General features: G+C 39.7%; 1 protein-coding gene across 11 annotated transcripts in view; it reads right to left on the bottom strand.

Annotated features, from left to right (window-relative positions):
* Window positions 1–14,957, bottom strand: part of ABI1 (abl-interactor 1) — an 88,028-nt gene extending 73,071 nt beyond the window's left edge. For all 11 annotated transcript variants that reach the window (XM_010859843.1, XM_010859844.1, XM_010859833.1 and 8 more), the window contains exon 1: window positions 14,668–14,957. In XM_010859843.1, coding sequence (XP_010858145.1) covers window positions 14,668–14,784 — 117 coding nt within the window. In that variant the 5' untranslated portion in view covers window positions 14,785–14,957. The remainder of the gene's footprint in view (window positions 1–14,667) is intronic.
* Window positions 14,958–21,768: the final 6,811 nt, after the last annotated feature.

Here is a 21,768-nt window from a genome sequence, read left to right as displayed (position 1 = left end):
TGGGATGGGGGGGGGTGGAGAGCAAGGCAGGAGGAGTAGGGAGAATAAGGATGAGTGTGAAAGAAATGCACCACTAAACTGGAGATAAGGTGGCTCTATATTCCACATTATTAAATACAAATAATAAGCCCACTAATGCAAGGAGTCCCCAAGTTATGACACATGGTTGATACAAAAGTGATTTATTCAGACCTGTAATTCATTTCTGCTACATTTACCCACTTTTGAATGACATCTGTTGATTATACCAAATGGGTCCACACAAAAGAACAGAGTATATATCAGGACATAGCAAAAGCACAATTTCACCTTAACAATGTTACCTTACATTTAAAATGTGGTTTCTCTGTTTTCCAAGCTGGGAAACACTACACTGGTTTTCTACAGTTGAAGGACAGTAGTTGAGGGATATTTTTGACCAAGCCTTCATCTCCCCCACTACCCTCCCTGGCAACTGACACTATCAAAATCAAACAACTTTCAGCTCTTTCAAATGTGCCCTGGTGCACATTCTGTACTTACTACCTAGATCCCTCGCTTGTCAACCTCCCCTTCCGTGTTACTCATGACTCAGACAAACTCACGCTATGAGGCATTCAAACTTCCCTGAAACCCCCAAACACTGCTCTGTTCCTTAAAATTCTCTCTACAAGATCCTTTCTGAAAGGGGGAGTTCTCAATCCACATGTCTAAAAATGCATCGATCTGTAACACAGGAGATTATGACAGAACATCAGTTAACATCAGAAGCAGAAACTTGCCCCTCGCCTCCTGACCCAACAGTACACAGCCAAGAACTCAGGGTCCCTCCCTTTCCTCTCTCCTGCTCCCCTGCTGCCCACGCTGCCAGCTAACATCAAGCCGTATTCCTATTCTCCAGCCCACTGCTCTGCCAATCAATTCAACTGTGGAGGAGTAAAAGCTGGAGTGTGGTGGAACCAACTGTGTACTAACAGCTGAAAAAGAGAAGGTCTATAGATTCACTTCTGTGACTGCAAATTACTTTCTGTGGGCGTACTAGCTTTATGCTGGAGAACGGTTCCAGGTAAAATAAGTCATCTCTGAGTTCTCCCTTTCCTATCAACCATATCCCCTTTACCAAGCTTCCTGATTCTTCTGGCACCTATTCCGTCCTTTTCTCTCTTAACTACAGCTATCTCAATTCAAGAAATACCCTTTATGTGTGGACAAATGCAACCGTCCTCTACCTGGTCACTCTGCATCCTCATCCTCCGAGCAAAAAGTGCAACGATACAAAACAGACTGACATTGGTTGGGAGGAGGGGTAGGTAGGCAAATGGGAAGGAGGAGGAAGGGGGACTTTCGGTTCTGCTTTGACTGCAACTGAATTATGAGAATCTTTTACAGCGATCTTTTCATTACCTATGTGCTCCTTAAAAAAAAAAAAATGCTGCTTGACATTTGTTCTTTGCATAAGCAAAATTCTACTGACTGCCAAAACTAAAACCAAAAACCTTTCAAAAGCAACAATTTTCTTCCATACAGAATGTTTCCTCTTCCCAAAATTTAAGGCTTTATAAGCTATGGTTCAATGATTTTTCACATAACTATACTACATATAATATTGACATCACAACACCTAGCAAAGAGTCTTTTACAGAGAATGCAATTAATAACTATTTTTTGAGCATGAAATAACTATTTGTTGAGTTACTTTTAAAACAGTTCTACAGCCTCAAACACTCTTCCTTCTAGCAAAGAAAAATAAGTAGTCACAGCGTATCACAACAATTCCAGGCACAAGAAAATTCAGATAATTCACCACCACTCACTATCATCACGCAAGACCAGCCTCCCCCATCTCCTCTTGAGCTCTTTCCAATCCATACGTACTCCAGCCTCCTTCCAATCTCTTCTCCACTCTAAACACGAGTCATCTTTAAAAAGTAAAAATGATAATGCCATCCCATTGCTTAAAATTCTCAATGTCTTCTTACCAGCTTCAGAAAAAAAGACCAACACCCTTAACACAGCCTATAAAACCTTAATGATCTGGTCCTCACCTAACTCCTCTCAGATCACTATCCTCTCTCTGCTCACTATACTTTAGAGCACAAGGGTTTATATTAATAACTCATTCAAAATCATTCTGCCTTCCCTCACCTTTGGGCCTGCACATATAATGCTCCTGGTTCCCTCTGGTAGGGACAGCGCTGTTCCTTCCCTCACAATTTCTTGGTTAACTATCAATATAGCCACCCTTCAGATCTCCATCCCAGCGTTCCTTCCTTGGTTTGCCAGGCTAGGTGGAACCACCTGACAGGACACTCTCATGTCAACATGTGTTTCCCCAGATAAAATTTATTACAGCACATGATTTGATTAGTGAGGGAGGCAGAAATTATATCTGATTCGCAAAATACACTCAGGGCATAATAGGCAGTCAAAAATTGCTGAATAAGTAAATAGGGGACAAACTAATATATTCTGTAATACAATGAAGTACATTACATATAATTATGCATGTTTCATTTTACTGGGCATTCCCATGGTTCCAAACTTAGAAACTTGTAAAAATCTGCCTGTTTTCTTTAGGATTTTTATGGCATTCTCTGATTATTCTGAAAGAATGGGAGTATCACCAGTCTGTCTCCCTAAGCAAGCTCTGAATATGATTAATTATTAATTGTAATGAAACATGGAGCTGAAAACAAAAAGACTTCTCAACCTTTATAAAAGAGAGATGGATTAATCCAAAGTTTTTTTAATTAAAAATATAAAAAAAGCCTAAGAGGAAAAATGCCAGAGAAAGAGCTGAAACAAAACAAAAAGCCAGTTTTTGTTGTTGTTTTTTTTTTTACTTTTTCTCCCACTTTAGTTGGGTTTCTTTTAAAACATAAATAAATCAGTACAGAAAAGGGATATATGTACCATCAGATCAGATCAGTCGCTCAGTCGTGTCCGACTCTTTGCAACCCTGTGAATCGCAGCACGCCAGGCCTCCCTGTCCATCATCAACTCCCGGAGTTTACTGAAACTCACGTCCATCGAGTCAGTGATGCCATCCAGCCATCTCATCCTCTGTCGTCCCCTTCTCGTCCTGCCCCCAATCCCTCCCAGCATCAGAGTCTTTTCCAGTGAGTCAACTCTTCGCATGAGGTGGCCATAGGTAATATCAACAACGGATTTCTTCAAATCTAATTTGGAACATACTCAAATTAGAAAAAAATTAAATGATTACTATAAACAATTTAAGATCAGTGTTTCATATTACTTTATAAAAATCATATAATGTAAACAACTTCCTATTAATCAAATAAATTTATTCAAACAAATTACCAAACTTTGGACTTGGGTAAGATTTGGAGAAAACAGATATATGAAACTAAAATTATTTGGAAATTAGTGCTGAAAAGTAAAATATACAGAGGAACACTAACACCCAGAATATAAGAAACTATCAAAAATGATTAAAACAGAATATGCTGTATTAACAGAATTCTTGCAGAAGGAACTTGATGTTAAGCCTTCTAAACCAACTATTCATATCAAAGTTTCTCCAAGTGTGGTCTGCAGGCTACTGAGGATCCCTCACACCCTTTCAGGAGATTCGCAAGGTCAAAACTATTGTTTTCATAGTAATACTAACGCTATTTGCCTGTTTTTCTGACAAGATGTCTTTTAATATTCTGTGTAACAAAAGGAAAAATACTTTAAAATAATTCTGCTGCATTCTAAGTATAATAGGAAAAAACACTTGTGCAAGCTAAGTAAGTCATTTTTCCATGGAACTTCAAAAAACAACTTTAAAAACTACGTGTTACCTCGAAAGACAACTGACAAACTATGGTTAATCAGACTGGACATTTGGCAGACATCTTCCTTAAAGTGAATGAAGTAAGCCTATCATTTCAAGGAAAATTCTTGTTTGTTTTGTTTGGCAATGTTTGTTGCCAACAGTAAAATTCGAGCTTTCAAGTAAACATTAGAATTTTGGAAACCTTTAATCCACCAATGTGAGCTTGGAAGCTTTTCAATACTTAAGACTCATGAAGATCTACAGTGATATTAATGAATGTGATTTTTTTTTTAATATCCTATAATGGAATGGGTTAACATTCAGAAGGATCCACATAACTAAGTGAACAAATATTTTCCATCCAAATGACCCATGCAATAATTTTTAATGTACTGGAGTATAAAATGTTGACATTGTTTCAGAATCCACACTGCAACAAACCGTTAAGAACTACTATCTAAGTTTCAATACAATATCAAACAAAATTATCCACAGTTCTATACATGGACTATTAAAATACTTCTCTTTTTCAAACTACATAAGTGTATGAAGCCAGATTTTTCCCATATACTTCAACCAAAATAAAGTATCACAATAGGTTGAATGCGGAAGTAGATACGAGAATTTAGTTGTCTTCCAGCCACACACTGGAGAAGGCAGTGGCACCCCACTCTAGCGCTCTTGCCTGGAGAATCCCATGGACGGAGGAGACTGGAAGGCTGTGTCCATGAGGTCGCTGAGGATCAGACACAACTGAGCGACTTCACTTTCACTTTTCACTTTCATGCATTGGAGAAGGAAATGGCAACCCACTCTATTGTTCTTGCCTGGGGAGTCTTGATGGGGGAGCCTGGTGGGCTGCCATCTATGGGGTTGCACAGAGTCGGACACGACTGAAGTGACTTAGCAGCAGCAGCAGCCACACACTAAAGAGATTTGGAGTCATAAAACTATGCCACTCTTTTCAAACTTTTTTTTGTTTTGGAAACCTATGGATATTTTTCAAAATATTACTATTTATACTATTTATGTTAAAACCCATCACATGTTATTTTAAACGAATTAATAAATGTTTTAAATTTCTCCATTTTAATTTTTGATACAGTACATACTGATAAATATAACCCATCTAAAAAACGTTCTCTGGGGTCTTTGGCTTTTTTTAGGAGTATAAAGGAGTCCTGAGACCTTTACATTTCGATACGGTTGATATATACTGTGAAGAGATAAAGACAAAGACGTTCTAATTTAACACAATCTCACTTATATTTTCTCTCCTCAGTAAGACTGAACTTATTCAATGACAAAGTAAACATTTCAACATACAAAACAGAAGGAATAAGTGGAAGTAAATCAGAGGGTTTTTAAGAGGAAACTGAAGAAATAACTCAGAAACAAACACATGAAAAGCACCGGAATTACAAGACTAAAAAGTCAGAAGCAAACTAATAAAAACCATCAGAACTGCAATTGGACATAATCTAGTTTAAACTTGTCCTTTTACAGAAGATAAGAGTTAGCAGAAGGAAATGGCAATCCACTCCAGTATTCTTGCCTGGGAAATCCCAAAGACAGAGGAGCCTAGTGGGCTACAGTCCATGGGACTGCAGAGTCAGACACGACATAGTAACTAAATATCAACAACAAAAGAGTTAAAGGTTGGTTAAAATACAACTACTTCGTGATAGAATGAGGATGAGAACTAACCTTCCAGACTCCCTGAATAGTCCGTGTAAACTTTCCCGAGCTCACATACCAGGCAACGGGCAGGCACTGGAGACATGGGCATGAACAAGACAAACCTGGCACACCTGCTTTCTTGGAGATCAGCGTCCTGTCAAACAGATGTAACGCGTGCACAGAGGAAACACACTGGATTCTAGGGGAGCACGGAACGGAGTATAAAGTGAGCTCGGAGGGAAGAGATCTCTAAGAAAGTAACCTCGTTACTGTCATCTACCAACATCCTCATCACTCCCTCTTTTGCTAAGGACTCATTAATTCATCACCATTCCTGTCATTATTATTAGTGATGTCAACATTCACTCAGATAATCCACCCCAAACCCTGGCCTCTCAGTCTCCAGACTTCCTGAACTAAAACATTTTTTTCTTTATCACTGTCAAAACCCCCCATGGTCATCACTAGTATTTACACCATTTTCAAAAATCTAGATTTTTTAGAATCCTGTATTCTGAACATCCAATTTCTTCTTGTATCTCTGCAGTTCACCTGCTCTAGCACCTCAATTTAAACAATCCTTAGATTTCACAGGACTTCCCATTCACTAATTGTCCCAGTTTTTCACTATCTACTTTGCAACTAAGATGTGCTCCAAGTATAAAATACACATCAAATTCCAAAGACTTGGTACTTTAAAAAGAACGCAAATATCTCATTAACAAACTCTGTTGATTACTTATTGAAATAATTATATTTTGGATGCACTGAGTAAATAAAATGTTATTAAAATTAATTTCAACCTATTTCTTTATACTTTAATATGGCTATTATAAAAATTTTAAATTAGATATAGGACTCACATTATAGTTCTATGAGGCAGTGGTAATCTATTCTGTGATGACTCCTAAATGTGGATGTCTAACTCTGACTCCTCCTTAAACTCCAGAAGGACTATCTACCTAGCCTATCTACTTCACTGTCAAATCTAATGCGGACTGAACACACATCCACAAGTGCACTCTTGATAGCCCCCCGCCCATGTGTAGCCATCCACTGACACAGTTACGAAAATAATTCCGACTAGGAGTCATCCTTCAATTCCTCTTTCCCTCATACCGCATAGTCAATCCATCAGTAAGCCCTATTCAGCTCTGCCTTAAAAACGGCCAACCTCTCTCCCCTGAATTCCTCAACCCATAACAAAGTACAAGCAATTCTCATTCTCTGCCCGGACTAGTATAATAATACCCTTCCTCCTGGAAATTCTGCTCTTGCTTTCCCTTCAGTATGTTTTCCACTCAGTTGCCTGAATGATTCTTTCAAAAAGTAAATTAAGTACTGCAATGATAATCCCATCACACCTGGAATAAAATCCAACCACTTTTCAAGGCCTACATGTGATCTGACATCCCTGACAATCTCTCTGACTCTCTCCCACCAGTCTCCTTCTCATTACCCTGTAGACATTACCCTTAGAGAGATTTTTCCCATCTCAGAGCCTCTGAACTTGCCTTTTTCCTAGATCCTCACAGGGAAGATGCCCTATCCTCCAGGTCTCATTTCAAAGGTCACCTCCATAGAGTGTCACTTCCTCCTGCCCAATCCCAGGTTTCTGCATCCTGTCACCCTATTTAACTTTCCAAACAGCACTTCTCCCTATGTGAAAGTCTGGTTTTTTTTAGGGAGGGGGGGTTGGGGATCCTCTGTCCCCTCCCCTCTATAATGAAAACTTCCTAAGTGTAGGAACTTGGCCTCACTTACTATTTTATCTGTGGTACCTGGAAGGTACTCAAAAGATTTGGATCAAATGAAGAACGATGAATGAATGTGGTAATTTTTCACCTGAACTACAAGACCTGACACATAAGTGATATTTAGACCAAGACGAATAATTTTTCTAGTTAGAGAACACCATTTGCAAAGGTAGAGAAGAATCAAATTTCAAAAAACTGCAAGGGCGTTATGACTGGTAAGACTAGAGCAACAGAATGAACATAGCAAGACTAGAAAGACGGGAGCTATATACCATATATGGCCTGACAGGCCTCACTGCGAGGCTGCATATTTATGAAGAATCACTGACTAACTTTTAAGCAGGGGAGTGACATGATCAGATTTCCATTTTGAAAGTGCCGGTTAAGCCACAGTGTGGATAATGGGGATGTGATCAGAGGGGAAATGTGGTAATGTAAAGACAGAAGCTAGAGCAGTTGCTAAGCTTTACACTAGGGTAGTACAATGGAGACAGAGAAGACTAATTTAAAGAGATACTTAAGAGGAAGAATCAACAGGACGTGGTACAGATCAATCAGTGATGGTAGTTGGGTAAGGAGGTGCCAGGGAAGCATAATGGAGGAGCCAAGAGATGAATAAACAAAATGTGGTATTATATACACACACTAGAGTATTACTCAGCCATAAAAAGGAATACAGTACTAACACATGCTAACAAGTGAATGAACCAAGCTTAAAAATATTACACCTAATACAAGTCAAAGAGACACAAAAGGCCACATATTGTATAATTCCATTCATATGAAATATATAGAGTAAGTAAATTAATAGACACAAGGCAAATTGGTGGATCCCAAGTGCTGGGGGCAGGGTGGTTGAGATGGGGACAACCTGCTTAACAGTCTCAGGCTTTTCTGAGGAGCAATGAAAATGTTTTAGAATACATCAAGGCAGTGGTTGCATAACATTGAATGTACTAAATACCACTGAACTGTATACTTTAAAATTCCTGGTTTTATATTATATGACTTATAGCTCAATTTCTAAAACTGCATTATGAAGCAAATAATATAGCAATATTCTAATCAATCTATGGCAGGAGTTACTAACAAAACTGGTTGTAAATTTAAAATATATTAACAATTCTGAAGCTCTCTACTCCTTACTGTCATAAATAAATTATAGTAACATTCATTATCTTTTTCCCCACATATAGCAGTTGTGCAGTGGATTTAATAAGACTTTTATCTTGTAGAGATACATATTAAAATATTTATGGATGAGACGATATGTCAAAGATGGACTTTACCAGAACAGTAAAGAGACAGGAGAGGATGATAGATGGCCATGAGCTGGCAATCATTAAAGCCAGATGATGAACATTTGGGGGTATCATTATACTATTCTCTTTATTTTTGAGTACATTTGAAATTTACTCTGCTAAAAATTAGTAAAATAAGACTTCGGGGCTTCCCTGGTGGCTCCACCTGCCAATGCAGGAGATGTGAGTTTGAACCCCGATTCAGGAAGATCCCACATGCCATGGAGCAACTAAGCCCATGCGCCAAACACACATAACATTCCTTAGGATGTTTTGGTTTTAGGTTTTTTTCACAAATACTAGTTCACTACCAACTATATCTCAGAAAACTTCATTTTGTAAATGAAGAAAATTGGTAAATTAGTTAAGCGTACCTATTTGAGTACTTTAAAAAACTTCAAGTCTCCTTTCTATGGAATTAAAGTATGTGTCAGCTATTTGCTTTAAAAACAAAATCCAGTAATCACCATTTTCCAAATGCCTTATCTTCTTAATTTTGCAGTTAAAAAAAAAATCCCTTATTTTTAGCATGATGTCGTATTAAATAAATATTAAGGTCTAAAAAGTTTTTAGTTCCAGGGCTTGACTTCTTTATTCTTCAAAAACCAAGCCGTAATTTCAGTAAAAGTTATAATCAACAATAAAAGGCATTAGAAAAAATACACAGCTCTCCACAAATTCAAACTTTTTAAATGCTCCAAAATTAGCTTTTAACTATGACTTTTACCTTACTTTTTGTACTACCACTATTTTCATGGAATTACAGTCTGTATCTCTTCTAATATTTGACTCAACCTCTTGTCCCAGTATTAGCATCTTCCTCTCTGGCTAATACATTCTTGTCTGCTAACTCACAAATGCCTAATTCCTAGAATATAATTTAACCTAAGATAAACAGAGTTATCCTAAATAGCCCTAGAGGGACTTCCCCAGCCATCCAGTGCTTAAGACTATGCTTCCACTGCTGATCCCTCTTCAGGGAACTAAGATCCTATATGTCAATAAATAAATAAATAGCACTGATCAGAACTCAAATGGCCCAAACATCTCTTTTCTACTTTAAGGAGTATTAGCATTCACCACCTATCAGAACCAACTGGAGAAAGCACACACACAGAAGAGGAATTAGGAAAGTGTTCTTATTTGAAGGGATTATTTCAACAATTTTCTAAAAAAAAAAAAAAAAAAAAAAAAAAAACACTTCTCTCCAAAAGACAAAAACAAGCTAAAACTGAGAATCTGATCACAGACCAGAACTAGATCACAGTATCACATGTAAAGTTCTTAGTGGTACTGTAGTTACAAAGTGAAAAAAAGATGTTTGTTTTAATACAAACATTCAAATGATATGCAGCCCTAAAGAATATTCAGTACTCTTGAGAGCATCAGTAAGAACTGGCATAAAACTCCACTCTTACGAATGGACTTTCTTTAAGACCTAACATGCAAGGTCAGATTCTGCCTGTTTAGTGGCAGCACTGTGTTAGTTGCTCGGTCATATCCAACTCTTTGAGACCTCATGGACTCCTCCGTCCATGGGATTCTCAAAGCAAGAATGGGTTGCCGTTAATGTTCAATTAATGTTATGACACGATATAGGTCAATCTAACAATTAACTGAGGAATTTCCATAAAATTATCTAAAATTCCATTCTGTTTATTGAGATATAACACTACTAGTTTCAGGTGTGCAATATAATAATTCATTATTATTTGTATATATTGCAAAATGATCACCACAGTAAGTCCAGTTAACCATCACCATACAAATTTACAAGTTTTCTTTCTTATACTGAGAACTTTTAAGATTTACACTCCTAGCAATTACACAATATTAACTAGAATCACCATGTTGAGCATTACTAAACCCTAATTCATGTATTACAGATTTCCAAACTACATCTCTAATTTCTCTAATTTTTCAAACTACTGTTTTACTCAAACTTTCAAGTACAATTAAGATTTCTACCATTTCTAACCTGTCCTCATCTCTGCAATCATTCTGACTGTCTTTACCTGAACACAATTTGTGTGGAAATCAGAACTACTCGAAATATTTCAAGACGTTTTTTGTTTTGTTAACGTCTACTAATTTTTCTAAAAATTTCCTTATCACAATTGCAAAGCTGATTCAGAAGAGGAAAAAAAAAAGGCAAAAACACACAAGAAAGGAAAAGGGACCAGTGAGCTCAGTGAAAAACTAGCCTACAACTCCTGTAATTCAATACTTCAAGTGCCAAAGCTACTGTATTTTGTGATTCAGGCAAGTTGCCAAATTACAAACATACCTGTTCTTATAGTATAGCGTGGAATTCAGAGGAAACAATAGTTAAATAGTTGTGAGGATCCCAGACACAACCCACAAGAGTCTGTTTATTCCATGACATTTCTGGACTCCTTCGCATCTATAGACAGTGTGATATGGAAAGAGTATGGCTTTTAGAGCCTGTGAGAGTTACAGAGAAATCCTGACTGCCAATCCCTAACTGTATGAGAAAATAAAAACTGATTTATGTTTTCCGAGTCCTAATTTCTTCATCTGTAAGAGAATACTGTCTATCACAGAGTTTTTGCAAGGATTAAAGATAATACAAATCAACCAGCAAAGACTGGGACAGAGTAGGTACTCAATAAGCAAAGCAGGTGTCTTACTCTTCCCTTTTCTATTACCCTCTTCATACATTCTTTTTATCCACTTAGGATGCAGAATCAGAAGATCTGGGTTTGATTCCAGGCGCTATCTCATACATGATATGGAACTTTAGGCTAGGTATTCAATGTCTCAGTACCTCAGATTGCTCATTTGTTTAAAAAAGAAAAGGAAAGGAGAAAGAAAAAGATCATAGAATTACTGTAATACCTAAGTGACATCACTTTATAAAGTGGAATAAACTATAGAGTATCAAAAGAGTCAGTTTTTACCTACTCCAAAGTGCTCCCACTCAAAAAATTACCTGCCTTCCAAGATTATCAGTTTAATGAGCAAATGAATACAAATAACATCACAGGTACAGGAAATCAAGCTAAACTAAGCAGCTCACTGATGGTATCCCCTCATCCTCCCAGACTTCAGGATATACCTGTTGACCCAAAAGAAGCCCCTATGGGGGGGATTCCAGAGGAAAAAATTAAAAAGTTGAGCGGTAAGTAAGACTTTCCTGTCCTTACTCAACCTATGCTGAGAAATCTTTAGTAAACAGTTTCTGCTCCTTTTAACTTGTATCTCCTTCCTACTCCCCTAGAGTCCCTATGATAAAGGCAGTATGGACCCTGAAGTGGAGTGCAGAGAACTGGCCAGAACAAATGAATTCGAGTTGAACAGTGACTGTCCTTGACATAACCACCAGAAAATTCTAACTAAGGTAGAAAAAGGCAAAGATTTTTCTTTATATCTAAATAAAATGCACTATTTTGAATACTATTTTCCCTAAGAAATTCAAAAGCCCTGTCCTTTTTAAAAGATAGCAGACTCTTCTGAGGAGTTTTGCTATTAATAATAAAATTTAATAAAGTCAATAGGATCAAAAGAGCTAACAAAGTGCTCAAGGACTCAACTGCACTACAGCCAAAAGAACTTGCCAGCTAAACACCTTACCAGAACTGTACTTCCAAAGTGTAGGAAAGAAACAAAATCACAAAACTAAATTCTCAGGATGAAAATCACTCAGGCAATAATTTAACTCACCTTGGGTATAAAAAAATTCTCAAAACACAAGTGACCATATACTTTCTCCAAGTGAAGCTATGTTTACACAGGGTGTTGGCCATTACCCAGTCAGTCATAGAAGGGATACAGAGAGATCTCAAAAGACTTCCAAACGGATATTTCCAGTACTATTTGTCCCCTCTCCACAGCACCATGGCAGATCACAAAATCAGCTACCACCACATCAACTTCCACAAAGTGCATGTCATCTTTGGAGCCTGTCTGAGCCTCCTGGGAAAGCAGCTAGTGACCAGCTTCATGGGCCCAAAGGTACAAAGATAAACACTGCTGTGTGTGAATTTCATCCTTCCCTCTCCCCCCCAGTACTTCTGAGTATCTCATTGGTGTTGAGGATCACAAAAAAAAAAAAACCAACTTGGGGCCAGTGACAGTGCATCTTAGCACCATGGTACTAACATGCTTAAAAGACCACAAGAGAAACAGAATGATTTATTTATTTACAGATATAACGAAATTTTACAGTGCTTCAAAATTACATGATGGTAGCAAGAAGGGAAAAGAAAAGGGGTCAAGGAAGAAAAAAAAACAAAAAAACAGCACACAACTACGTGAAAAAGAAACAGTCAACAGACAGGTTAAAACACGTAGCAGTTACCACACCATGTATTTGTCAGATTTCCCAACATGCAAAACAGAAAGAAACCAGCCCTTTATGAAGCGCCTGTCTGCTGACTTCTACAAAGAAATGACTTCTCTAGAACGTGGGTAATTTAACTTTCTGTGCTCTTCCTTTGGCTTTCAAAATCTTTAATATCTGCAGCAAACTGAGATTCACCTCAGTTTTAAGGTTCTTCATGTGAAGTTAAATAAAACGCGTTTACTTTTAATATCGATAAACTGTAAAGATAGCGTTTCTATTTGAAAACTATATTCACATTCCTACTAGATTTAAGAATATTTTCTTAAAAAAAAAATATTTTCTTAAAAGCCAAATATAAAGTTTGCAAAAACAAGTAATACAGTAGTTGGGGCAGGCACTCAACAAGTTTATCAGTGGAATTTCTAAACTAAAAGCCTGAAAAAATTTATGAGATAAATTCCTAGTAGTGCTACTGAAAATACAATGTTACTAATATGGGAATTGAGAAATATTCAAAATATTCTGAAAACAGTATCTCCTTCTAAAAATAAAGAGGAAAAGTATTTGCCAACACAGAGACGATTGGTTCTTAAAAATGATAATCGCATGGGATGCATTTCTATAAATACTTTAGTTCTCAATTGCAATAACCCCAACCTTTCAAAGCACGTTTTGGTCATGCCTTTCCACTAACAAGCAAGTTTTTCGTGCCATTACATTGATTCAAAGGACTCTGCTACTTTTATTTGCTTCTACTGCAAACTGTTAAGTTTACGCAGTTAAAGATCTACAAATTAAACTATCACACAACATAATTCACTTTCAAACATTAAAAGCAAACAACCAACCCCTGTCATAGAAAAGTGACAAGAATTTTCTAATAAATTTACAGTAACATATTTGACGTTACACTTGTAGTTCGGAGATTCATTCTGTCCATGTATTTAGGATGGAAAGAGACAAACCTCAGGAAAAAAAAGCAACCGGCGATTATACCGTTCTATTTTTACTTAAGAAGCCACCAGTTCAAGAACTTTTAGGGAAGAGAGAATATTCAAGCCATTTTTCCAAGTAGTTAAGGATAATTTGTGTTTTACACTAACGATCGCCCTAACAGTCTCTAGAATATATTGTGGTGGGGGCGGAAGTGAAATTGATGAGAGGGAAAAAAAACCCGACTTGAAAACCGACAGGCAGGCAGATTTACAAACCTTCAATTAAAGGGAATTCGGAGGTTAACTTCTCTACGCCCTCCCTCGCTCCCCACCCGCTTCCTTCTCTCCTCGGGGAGGTCTATGTGATGTGACTCATGACCAATTTTTTTTAAAAAATAAATAAATAAAAGACACACCCTCTGGGCTGAAACTGACATAATCGCCCCCACCCCACCCTCCCCCGATGCACCCCCGCTTCCCCTCCGGCTCCTGACTCTCCTCGTCCCGGCCCTCGGCTAAACGCTCAGTCGGCCGCTCCGAGACCCTCGGCCGGCGGCGGGGGACTCCGGGACGGAAGCCCAGCGGTGAAAGGCGGCTGGAGAGCAGCGCGGTCCTGGGGGCCGAGCCCGCGCGGGAGGAGGACGGCAGCGGGGCGCCGGGCTGCGGCGGCCGCGGCTCCGGGATCCCTCGCCCATTTTCTCTTTCGGCTTCTTGGGGTTTCAACCACCGCAGCCACTTCCTGTATCACAGCCCGACTTCCCCGAACCTGGCCGCTCGCTATCTACCCCGGCTGAGCTTGGGGTTGGGTCTGGGCTTTGGGGTTGCCGCTGGGGTTAGGCAGTTCCCCACCCCGCCCAGTGGGCTGGTCACTCGGGCGGCCAGTGGCGGGTCCTCGGCCCGGCCGGCAGCGCCCGCCCGCGCGGCTCACCTGTATGTAGTTGTTTTCACAGTACTCCGCTACCCGGGTCAGGTTCTGGTAACTCTCAATCAGCGCCCTCTTGCCGGACGGGATTTCCTCCTCTAGTAACATCTGCAGCTCTGCCATTTTCCACCCCTCCGCATCGCTTCCTCTCGCGTTAAAGAGACAGAGGCAACAGCAAGGTCCGCGGAGGCTCCCAGCACCTCACAGCCCGGATACAAACCGCCTGCCCGCCCTCCCGCCTGGTATTGTGGGACAGCACCTCCTCCTCTTCCTCCTCACTTTCTCCACCCGCCTCCACCCACTTCGCGCAGGCGCGGCAAGCTCGTTCTCTCGCGAGTTTTCCTGCCTTTCCCTCCCTCTTTTCCGGACCATGGGATTTCCCCCCACTTTGGCAAGGCCTTCTGGGAATTGTAGTCTTTCCATGGCTTGCTGCACATCAAAGGCGCATGCGTCCAGGGAGGCTCCGAAAAAGACTCGAGAGGAGAGTAATAAAAGAACTTGGAAAGAGGGTGGAGGTTTAAATCCCAAGTTTCTTGACAGCTCCGGGAGATGGCGCCACAGGGTGATTCTAGAGAATGAACCGGGTTCCCCGAGAAGGCTGTGAAGCTTGGCAGAATTTGATTCACTAGGAATCAGATATTCTGACAAGGATTCAGATCAGATCAGTCGCTCAGTCGTGTCCGACTCTTTGCGACCCCATGAATCGCAGCACGCCAGGCCTCCCTGTCCATCACCAACTCCCGGAGTTCACTGAGACTCACGTCCATCGAATCAGTGATGCCATCCAGCCATCTCATCCTCTGTCGTCCCCTTCTCCTCCTGCCCCCAATCCCTCTCAGCATCAGAGTCAAGGATTAAAAGGGATTAAATATGGAGAACTCCAAATCTTTACTTCCCCTATCTTTTTAGAGATAACGAGACTCAGGCTTTACTGTCTAAACTTCTGCTGCCCTCAATTCACTTAAAATTTAGTCAATACTTGATATTGCCAGCTCTATACCAAGCAATGAAGTAAACATAGCAGGTACAATTTGAGTAAGGATAATCTGTACCTTTCCATGTGGAGAAGGAAATGGCAACCCACTCCAGTGTTCTTGCCTGGAGAATCCCAGGGACGGGGGGAGCCTGGTGGGCTGCCGTCTATGGGGTCGCACAGAGTCGGACACGACTGAAGTGACTTAGCAGCAGCAGTACCTTTGCATGAGTGCTTAGTCGCTCCCCAGGTTCCTCAGTCCATGGGATTGTCCGGACAAAAATACTTGAGTGGATTGCCATGCCCTCTTCCAGGGATCTTCCCTATCCACGAATCCAACCTCCATCTCTTACGGCTCCTGCGTTGGCAGGCTGGTTCTTAATCGCTAGTGCCACATGGGAAGCCTACTCTGTACCTTTGCTGCTGCTGTTGCTGCTGCTAAGTCGCTTCAGTCGTGTCCAACTCTGTGCGACCCCATAGACGGCAGCCCACCAGGCTCCCCCCGTCCCTGGGATTCTCCAGGCAAGAACACTGGAGTGGGTTGCAATTTCCTTCTCCAATGCATGAAAGTGAAAAGTGAAAGTGAAGTCGCTCAGTCATGTCCGACTCCTAGCGACCCCATGGACTGCAGCCCACCAGGCTCCTCCTTCCATGGGATTTTCAGGCAAGAGTACTGGAGTGGGTTGCCATTGCCTTCTCCGACTCTGTACCTTTAAAGACCCACAATTTAAAGCAAACATATACATATAATCTAAAAATATTCACTATGTTGTACACGTGAAACTGAAAAGGAGTCCCCTTAAAACCAAGATCTCTTATTGAGTTTATAATTAATTTCTCTCTCCAAAACTTTATTCATTTCTTCCTCCCCTTTGACTTCAATCCTGTGCTAACAACACTAATCAACCAGCGTCAGATAACTAAAGTTACTGCTGTCGTAACATTCTTTTTTTAATTAATTTTTTATTGAAGGATAAGTGCTTTACAAAATTTTGTTGTTTTCTGTCAAACCTCAACATGAATCAGCCATAGGTATACATATCTCCCGTCCCTTTTGCACCTCCCTCCCATCTCCCTCTCCATCCCACACCTCTAGGTTGATACAGAGCCCCTATTTGAGTTTTCTGAGCCATATAGCAAATTCCCATTGGCTATCTATGTAACTCCAGTACTTTGGCCACCTGATATGGAGAGCTGACCCATTTGAAAAGACCCTGATGCTGGAAAAGATTGAGGGAAGGAGAAGGAGACGACAGAGGATGAGATGGTTAGGTGGCATCACCGACACAATCGACATGGGTTTGGGTGGACTCCAGCAGTTGGTGATGGACAGGGAGGCCTGGTGTGCTGTGTGTGGTTCACGGAGTCGCACAGAGTCGACACGACTGAAGCAACTTAGCAGCAGCAGCATGTTACTCTATCCATACATCTCACCCTGTCTTCCCTCTCCCCATGTCCATAAGTCTATTTTCTATGTCTGTTTCTCTGTTGTTGCCCTGTAAGTAAATTCTTCAGTACCATTTTTCTAGATTCCATATATATGTGTTAGAATACAGTATTTATCTTTCTCCTTCTGACTCACTTCACTCTGTATAATAGGTTCTAGGTTCATCTACCTGATTACAACTGACTCAGAGGTGTTCCTTTTTATAGCCGAGTAATATTCCATTGTGTGTATATATACCACAACTTCTTTATCCATTCATATGTAGATGGACATCTAGGTTGCTTCCGTGTTCTAGCTATTGTAAATAGTGCTGCAATGAACAATGAGACACATATGTCTCTTTCAAATTTGGTTTCCTCAGGGTATATGCCTAGGAGTGGGATTGCTGGGTCATATGATAGTTTTATTCCTAGTTTTTTAAGGAATCTCCATACCATCTTCCATAGTGGCTGTATCAATTTGCATTCCCCAACAGTGCAAGAGTTTTCCCTTTTCTCTACACCCTCTCCAGCATTTGTTGTTTGTAGACTTTTTTTGATGACGGCCATTCTGACCAGTGTGAGGTGACATCTCATTGTAGTTTTGATTTGCATTTCTCTAATAATGAGCGATGATGAGCATCTTTTCATGTACTTGTTAGCCATCTGTGTGTCTTCTTTGGAGAAATGTCTGTTTAGGTCTTTTTCCCAGTTTTTGATTGGGTTGTTTGTTTTTCTGGTATTGAGTTGTATGAGCTGCTTGTATATTTTGGAAATTAATCCTTTGTCAGTTGTTTCATTTGCTATTATTTTCTCCCATTCTGAGGGTTGTCTTTTCACCTTACTTCTAGTTTCCTTTACTGTGCAAAAGCTTTTGATAACATTCTTAATGATGCACTAACATCACTGTTACAGATGTCACTATTAAGGTACAAACTCAGGTTGTTTCACTAGGGCAAGTTGAGCTCACAGACTATGGAGTCACCTGGCCAGAAACTCATAAATTAGAGATTCTGACTCCTAAAATCACAGATACAGAAATGTCACAGAGCAATGAGTAATCCCAGTTTCTTTGTTCCTCCCCTTTAGAACACCTGTAACTCAAAGACTAAGCTGGCTCATCTGAGCCATTTGATCTGAGGCTCATCTCCCAATCACCTGGCTTGGTGCCCTGCAGTAAATCCTTGCTTTGCTGCAAACTTGACTTTCTGAGCCATGAGCACACAAGCCCTTTGCTTGGTTACAAAACTAAGATAATACTGTAAATCAACTTTGCTACTGCTGCTAAGTGGCTTCAGTTACGTCTGACGCTTTGCAACTCTGTAGATATAACCTGTCAGACTCCTCTGTCCATAGGGATTCTCCAGGCAAGAATACTGGAGTGGGTTGCCATGCCCACCACAGGATCTTCCCGACCCAGGGATCAAACCCAGGTCTTCTGCATTACAGGCAGATTCTTTACCACTGAGCCTCCAGGGAAACTGTAAATCAACAATATTTCAATTAATTTTTTTTTTATTTTTAAAAATAAAAACCAACATAATATTTTTTACTGCTATCACTTCCTAATTTCTCATTCTTTAGGAGAATGTGTGTGTATGTCCCTACACTTTTGAAGTTTTGTACAGGTTCTGTACATAGTGTAAGATCATTTTGCTTTTTCAAAAATCATCAACTGCTTTAAAATAGTCTTAAAGAACTTACATTTCAAGAGAAACATTACATGCTTTTAATATAATGGACTATGAAAAATTTTGTCCAAAGGCTGAAAAACAAACTAAAAGTAACTTAAAAGTTCATCTTTTCATCTCCTTGTGAGGTCATTTAGAACCACAGTAACTATAAGAATAATAACATGACAACCGAATGTTTAAAAATTGACCCATCAGTGGGTATTTATTGGATATTTCCTTTCCTAGCGGCCATAACATATTCAGCCCTCTACAAGGAAAATTCATGTCTCCTACCCTTTCAGGTAACTACTCCCACTCACCAGATTTTTTTTTTTTTTTTTGAACATGCAGCTTGCAGGATGTTAGTTCCCCAACCAGACTGAACTCAGGCTGGTATTGGAAGTGCTGAGTCCTAACCAATGGACCACCAGCACTTGAATTCCCAGAATCAAGGATTCTAAGGTCCATAGATCAACAAATGAAGTACTCTACACAATAATCCAAGGTAGATGTAATAGTCTTTCGTTATTACTTATCATTAATGCACACATCATTTAATCCAAGTTATTGAAATTTGATATTCTTTAATTTGGTCTCTACATGAGCCAGATTTAACCAAGGAAATCACTAAATATTTCCATACACTGCAACATTTCAAAAACACTGGAGAATGATTGGGCAGGTGACCCCACTTTACTGTTTTCAAAGTCCTGTAAGATTTCTTTAATGCTTACAACTCAGAGATAAAAGACCTAAAGCTTTTTTCTATCATTACCAAAAAAGTAAATTCAAGTTTATGCAGGTTAAGAGATTTAGCTAACGGCCCTGAAAATAGTAGTCAAGTTCTCTGACTTTTAGATTAGAGGTCTTTCTACTTTCCAGCTAAAACCATCTCTTAAAATATTTATCGTTCATATAAAGTCTAATCAATGAAGTGATCCCTCATAGGGTAATTGAGTATACTAACCTTGTATTTTTATTAAATTAGTCTCCCTTATAATGATAGTCTGTAATAAAACAATATTTCTTTTAAGACTAAATTAGGATTTGTGGGGATAAAACTGTAAAACACAGCACCATACTGTAGTCATGGGTTTTCAATATCTTTTGACACAACTCAAAATAAAAATAATATTATATATATAATGTGAACCAAGATATAAATATATATATATATATACATGCTGGTATAAAAGTTTCACCAAACTAATTATGGTATTCCAATTTTTTCCTATTCTAATTCAATTTATTTAATGTTGGTAAGGACTATTAAATTGATTTCATGATCCACTACTGAATCATAACCCACAGTTTGAAAATCATTTTTTCCTACCACTAAATTAAACAAATATGATTCTTTACTAAGCATGTGTTATTATCATAAACTTCTTGTCATAAATTTTTAAAAATCACAGTTATCAACAGAGCAGAAAAAAATGTATTCAAAGATTTAAATAAATTGTTAGAGAAGACTCTTGAGAGTCCTTTGAACTGCAAAGAGATCCAACCAGTCCATTCTGAAGGAGATCAGCCCTGGGATTTCGTTGGAAGGAATGATGCTAAAGCTGAAACTCCAGTACTTTGGCCACCTCATGTGAAGAGTTGACTCATTGGAAAAGACTCTGATGCTGGGAGGGATTGGGGGCAGGAGGAGAAGGGGATGACAGAGGATGAGATGGCTGGATGGCATCACTGACTCGATGGACATGAGTTTGAGTGAACTCTGGGAGATGGTGATGGACAGGGAGGCCTGGCGTGCTGTGATTCATGGAGTCGCAAAGAGTTAGACACTACTGAGCGACTGAACTGAACTGAAAATTCATATAATGAATACATGCAGCAGTAAAACGACCAAACTACTGATAAATGCAGGAACACGGATGCCTGAATCACTAGGTGTACTCTCAGAGATGAAAGATGTTTTATCAAGTGAAAGTAATCAGACATAAAGAGTACATTGTGGTGGAACTTCCTTGGTGGTTCAGTGGTTAAGACTTCATGCTTCCAAGGCAGGGGGCCGTGGGTTCGATTCTGGGTTGGGGACTGAAGATCTCACATGCCCCACAGTGCTGCCAAAAAAGAAAAGAGTACATTGGGTATGATTTCATTTCTATGAAGTTCAAAAACAGGCTAAAGTCATGGATGATGACAAAATTCAGAATTGTAGTTAGTTGTTATAAGGCATGTGCTGGAAAGGAGCATGAAGAAATCTTCTGGGGCACCAGGAATATTCTACATCTCTTCACAATCTGGTTGGAGGTTACAGGGATGCATGTGGAAATAAAAACCATCAAACTATACTCTTGATTTAATTAATTTATTTATTTTTGGTTGCACCAAGTCTTCATTACTGCCCAGGCTTTTCTCCAGCTCCAGTGAGCAGGGGCTACCCTCCAGTTGCGCTGTGCAGGCTTCTCACTGTGGTTGCACACTTCTCACTCTTGTTGCACAGCACAGACTCCAGGGCACATGGGATCAGTAGTTGTGGCTCCTGGGCTCTAGGGCACAGGCTCAATAGTTGTGGCACACAGGCTTAGTTGCTGAGCAGCATGTGGGATCTTCCCAAATCAGGGATCGAACCCATGTCTCTTGCATTGGCAGGCAAACCCAGTACCACTGAGACACCAGGGAAGCTCAAACTTACTCTTAAAAGCAGTGTGTTTTGCACAATTTACTGTATGTATATTATATTTTGGGCTTCTCTGGTGGCTCAGATGGTAAAGAATCTGCTTGCAACACAGGAGACCTGGGTTCAATCCCTGGGTAGGGAAGATCCCCTGGAGGAGGGCATGGCAACCCACTCCAGTATTTTTGCCTGGATAATCCCCATAGAGAGAGGAGCCTGGTGGGCTATAGTCCACAGGGTTGAGTGACTAAGCACTAAGCATCTTATATTTTTATTTTAAAAATGAATAGAAAAAAATAATTTTAAAAAAATCTTACATGGGACTTCCCTGGTGGTCCTGTGGCTAAGACTCCATGCTCCCAATGCAGGAGACTTGTATTACATCCCTGGTCATGGAAATAGATTCTACA

Source organism: Bison bison, unplaced genomic scaffold (genome assembly GCF_000754665.1).
Source record: "Bison bison bison isolate TAMUID 2011002044 unplaced genomic scaffold, Bison_UMD1.0 scf7180017864461, whole genome shotgun sequence".
In the NCBI taxonomy this organism is placed as follows: domain Eukaryota; kingdom Metazoa; phylum Chordata; class Mammalia; order Artiodactyla; family Bovidae; genus Bison; species Bison bison.
The sequence above is the reverse complement of the archived record's forward strand: the minus strand, read 5'-3'. Positions and strand labels throughout refer to the sequence as shown.